Consider the following 5,448-nt stretch of genomic DNA (forward strand, 5'->3'; position numbering starts at 1 on the left):
AGCCAGAGATCCCACCTGACCTCCCACCAGATGATTCATAGTGGGGAAAGGCCCTACAAGTGTCCCGAATGTGGGAAGAGCTTCAGCCAGCACGCCCACCTGATCCGCCACCATCGCATTCACACAAGGGAACGGCCCTATGAGTGCTTGGAATGTGGGAAGAGCTTCAGAGAGAGCTCCCACCTCATCCGCCATGAGCGCATCCACACTGGGGAGAGGCCCTACGAGTGTCCTGAGTGTCAGAAGAGGTTTCAGACCGGCTCAGATCTCCTCCGGCACGAGCGGATTCACTCAGAGGAGAGGCTCTTCCGCTGCCCCGACTGTGGGAAGGGTTTCAAGCAAAACTCCAGCCTCACCACCCACCGGTGCATCCACACCGGGGAGAGGCCCTACGAGTGTCCTGAGTGCAGGAAGAGCTTCTCCAGCAGCTCTAACTTGACCCAACACCAACGGAGGCACCGGTAAGGGAAGCCCTGAGAGTGCCCTGACTGTGACAAGAGCTTCATCCTCTGCTCCAACTTCATCCCCCATCACAGGACCCACGTTGGGAAGGGCCCTGGTTGTCAGGATTATGGGATTGGGATGACTCAGAAATGTCACAAGGATGAATCAGTCTCATGTTTATTGAAGGGTGAGACAGGAGAGATGTTGTGGACAACATCTCTAATATCAAAAGCAGCAGTTACAGTAGCAATAGCAAAATAAGCAGCAGTGGCAGCTGCAGCAGGCACAGGTGCCAAGGTAGCAGCAGCTGCAGCAGATCCAAAAGCTGAGGTAGCTAAAAGCAGCTTTTTTCTACAAGGCTTTTTATACTTTTTGAAGCCAATAAGCAAATGCCACAAAGCTTGCTAACACATTTGTACCAATCATCACTGTACGTGATTCTGCCGCAGTGCATACTTTCTTATCCAATCATCATATTGCTATTATGGCCTTTTGCACAGGCTTATATTACTGTATCTTAACTTTCTAAGAAACTTTATTATAAAATTTATTGTTAAACTCAAAACTCTTTACTCTTTTACTTATCACTATTATTTCTTGCATAAAACATGTTCTTACTTGTTAAAAATACATTTCTACTTCTATAAAGCATGTTTATTTTAAAACTACAAAACTAATTTCTTGCTTTAAACTGCAAAAGGTCATTGTTCTAACTCAGGCAGCCTTCGCCAAGGTCTCAGATCGAAACGTGTATCCATTTCTATCTGTTCAAGCACAGTGCTGTTTCCGTACCCTGTCAGCACCTGTGAGTTCTCTGTAACTTCATTTCCCACATCTCTCCCTCTGTTGAACTACAAAAATCTCTTTGATAGCTTTGTCGACCATTCATCGCATGCACTGAAGTAGGCAAGGCGCCATTATCAACACAACTATGACAACAAGTAATATATATAGACTTATTTTCAAAGGCTGTTTTAACCAGGATGCTAAACCCCATCCATCAAACAAGTCATCTAACCAAGTTCCATCATTAACTCTGATTTTGGACACGCCTTCTCTTAACTGTTGTATGCTCTTATGAATGGACTCTGAGTGATCAGATAAATTCATGCAGCACATTCCATCAAAATCTTTACAGCCATGTCCATGAGCCAATAGAAGATAGTCAATTGCAGTTCTGTTTTGTAAGGTGGCATGTCTGGTATCTTTAACGTCTGTTAGCAAATCACTCAATGCAATTGGCGTGTTTACTCAGCCCACACCCCAATTGATCTAATTGTTTTAATGCTTGTCTAGAGGCTACTTGAGGCAAAAACAATGATGCAGTAAATCTTTTCCCAGAACCCCAAGGATTAAAATCATTAGTGCACTCTGGTCCATATTGATGGACAAATGATCTTTTCTCTCTGCATCTCATCTGGCTAGTTATTTTTATACTAGGTGTGAATAAAGTAATCTTTCCCAAACTACATGGTCCGCCCCTGATGTGCGATGGGATAGCAGACCAAGCTCTGTCTCCACAAATAAAGAACATTCCCTGTGGTAATAAAAGGGGAACTGTGCTAGATACAGATGGAGTTAAAGAAGTATAGTTACACCAAAATGTCTGATTTTTAAAGACAGAGTGATGTGGAGAAACATCTTTGACTGCTGACTGATCTTTTCTTATATAGTTGAACTTGACACAGAAATCCAGCTTTACCGAAGCAAGAAGCTCTAATTCTTGTGGTTCAAAGGGTGCTTTGGGAAGGTGAGGAGTCCACCAATCCCACTTGTCTACTGGTGTCCAGAAATCCCACTGGTTTGACCCAGCTAGAGTGCCTCTCACTGCCTTAAGTTTTTTCGGTATTGGCTGAGCATCTACTGGCATATCGACTAAGCAAGTTGGAAATGGTTTCTCGGGGGTTGTGGTCAAAAGACACGTGGTATCTAGACCTGATGCATTAGCTACAGTCACCCGAACATTTGTTTTGGGCTGGTCAACAAGTATACCTGCGTCGTTAAAAGCAAGCAAAGCAAAAAAGCATAAACATAACATCCAACTCAATTTCATCTTTCCCACTGTAACTGTTTTTGATACATAAACTACAGTCTGCAAAACTCGCAGCCTAGTTATGGAGCAGCCACTTTCTGGGCCTGTCTCTAGGTCACTTTTCAGTGGTGGGTTCTACTTGTTTCATAGCTGCTTTAGAGGGGTTCTTGTTTTTGCTTCCTTTGGGTCTCCGTCTTGGTCTTTTCTGAGGTTCAGCGATTACAGGTTGTTCTTAGGTGTCAGCACAGACAGGAGACTCAGAGGTAGCAATGGAAGGCTGATCAGTAGTGGAAGGTTGAGCAGGCCCTTCACTTTGTGTGCTCATCAGGCTCTTGTTGTCTCACGTGATATGGTTTCACATTCTTTGCTGGAACCCACTTAGGACCTGCACCTGTAGAGGCACAAGCATACCCTTTGCACCATGTTATTAGAGGATACAGACCTTTGATTTGTCCTGTTTCTGGATTTCTAATTAAAACTGGAGGATTCTCTTTTAATTTGAGTACTATTACTGCTGGTGAGGGGTCAGTAGCTCTGACCAAGGAAGAGGTGACCGGTCCAGAGAGATGGTCCCAAAAGGAATCGCCTTCCCGAGGCCCAGTGTTTTCCCTCAGCTGCTAGCTAGGAGGGCCTGTGCAGAAGTTGTCAGCTCTTTAGTGATTGTCAGCTCGTGATTTCAGCTCAGCTCTGCAGGGCAGCCTCCAGGCCAGACCAGGGAGAGAGATGAGAGGCTCGTGTAGCTGTTCCGCACGAGGAGCTTTATTGTTGGTCCGTACTCTGGCGAAGGGGAGGCCAGGGACGAGCGCTCTCTCCCCCGCAGGGGCAGAGGGCTGGCTTTTATAGGGGTACAGGGAGTGGGTGTCAGAGGGTAAAGGCCAATGGGTTACAAAGGATCTGCATAGGGTCTCCCAGAGGATTCTGGGTCTGTCTTTTCTCGCAGTAACTGAAAAGTTAGCTGCCTTCCCAGGGGGGGTCCTGCTGGGAGGTTAAGCAATCTCCTTATCTCAGCAGACATCCCTCCAGGGCAGGGGCTGGGCATACCCTACCGAGTACTATTGGAAAAATGCCTAAAAGTTGGCGGGTTTGGCTCTGCAAAGCAACTGTTTAAAAAATTATATACATATAAAGCTTTACCTAAACGCATCTGTGGTGTTGCTTGCCCTGGTCCCCCTCTCTGTTGGTCTAGAATGCATTTCGAAGTGTGATGTGTTCTTTCAATGATGGCTTGACTCATGGGAGAGTAGGGAATACCAGAAGTGTGGTGAACACCCCAATCCATTAGAAATGTGGCCAATTTTTGAGCTGTATCCACAGGACCATTGTCTGTTTTTATTTCTTGGGGAACGCCTAATGAGGCGAATGCTTGCAAAAAATGTTGGCAAGCATGGGTAGCTGTTTCTCCTGCATGTACAGAAGCAAAAACTGTGCCAGAAAAGGTATCCACTGACACATGGATATTCTTAAATTTTCCAAAAGATGGATATTTAGTGATAACCTGTTTGCCATAATTGTAAACTCTGCAACCCTCGCAGGTTAACTGCTCCTGTGGAAATGGGATTGCACCAGTTGACAATCAGGGCAGGCATTTACAATTGCTCTTGCCTGATCTTTGGAAATGCGAAACATTTGCACAAGGGCTTGTGCTACAAACCATTGACAAATTGTGGATGAAGTTTTCATTCCTTGAGAGAGGACTACCCAGAGGTACCTCTGCAGTGGTTCTTGTCTGTTGACACTAGGGACTGAAAATGCAAACCGTGGAGCGTCTTCTGGGAGAAGTGGAATGCTGAAGAAACAATCTTTTAGATCAATGATGACAATAGGCCAGTCTCTTGGAATCATTGAGAGGGAAGGAAGTCCAGGTTGGAGAGGTCCCATATCTTCAATCACTTCATTAATAATTCTGAGATCATGAAGCAATCTCCAGGAGTCAGAAGTTTTCTTGTGAATGGCAAATACAGGTGAATTCCAGGGATTGTTTGTTGGCTTAATGTGGCCTTTTTGCAGTTGTTCAGCTACCAGTTTTTTGAGGGCACTCAATTTCTTTTCTTCTAGGGACCACTGTGCCACCCAAACAGGGTCATTGGTCTTCCATGACAGCTTTGGAGCAGTGAGTGCTGTAGTGGCCCCTATTAAAAATCCACTTCTAACCTTGCTCCCTGCTGAGATAGCAAGTCTCTTCCCCAAACTGTGATGGGCTTTCTCACAACAAAGGGATGAATGCCTGCTGTTTTCCCTTCATGGTCTTTGACTGCAATCGTGAATTCACTCTGCAAGCACACTGCAACTCCACCAATACCTGTAAGAGAATCTGAAGGTATGATTAGCTTCCAATCACTTGGCCAAAATGAGTGAGAGATGATTGTGACATCTGCACCTGTGTCTAGCAGACCTGTGATCTTAATTGTCTTGTTGTTATGTGTCAGGCTGAAGGTTCACTGTGGCCAGTTACAGCCTATGAGTTCGGTCCAACGAACTTCAGGTGATGGAGTAGAATTTGTTATTGAATTCAGACCTTGCTGACATTCCATTTTTATGGCCTGGTGTGTAGTTGTGGTGGGTACTGCAACAGCTGTGGCAATCTTCATCCCTGCAGGAATCACCAACGGGGGTTGTGTAGCTCGAACTAAAACTGTCAATTCTTCATGACAATTAGCTGCAACAATAATTGGATAAATGATGAGGCCTATCATAGAACAAGCATCTTTCCCCATGATTAAAAATTCTTGCCTCTCTTCAGATGTTCCAGTGACTCCTGTATGTATTGTATAATGAAATTCATGTGTAAAAAATGTTAATTTGGAAGCTGCCAAGTCGCAGAAGGACCCGGGGGGTAATAATCTGAGGAGGTATTGGATGATCCTGCTGACAGTGTGTGGTGAGGTCCTCCAAATGCATCGGGCCCTTTCTGGTATGCTGGCACTACTTGTTTCGTCACGTGGCGGCACGCACTGCCTTTCCAGTTTCCTGAC

General features: G+C 45.2%; 1 protein-coding gene across 1 annotated transcript in view; it reads left to right on the plus strand.

Annotated features, from left to right (window-relative positions):
- The window catches only part of LOC121660664 (zinc finger protein with KRAB and SCAN domains 8-like), a gene marked incomplete at its 5' end in the record, with an annotated part of 3,822 nt that extends 431 nt beyond the window's left edge, over positions 1 to 3,391 (plus strand). Inside the window, one exon of the mRNA XM_042020092.1 lies at positions 3 to 3,391. Coding sequence (XP_041876026.1) covers positions 3 to 465 — 463 coding nt within the window. The remainder of the gene's footprint in view (positions 1 to 2) is intronic.
- Positions 3,392 to 5,448: the final 2,057 nt, after the last annotated feature.

This window comes from Corvus kubaryi, unplaced genomic scaffold, assembly GCF_017639235.1.
Source record: "Corvus kubaryi isolate FWS band 111438036 unplaced genomic scaffold, C.kubaryi_AGA036_p1.0 36770, whole genome shotgun sequence".
Classification (NCBI taxonomy): domain Eukaryota; kingdom Metazoa; phylum Chordata; class Aves; order Passeriformes; family Corvidae; genus Corvus; species Corvus kubaryi.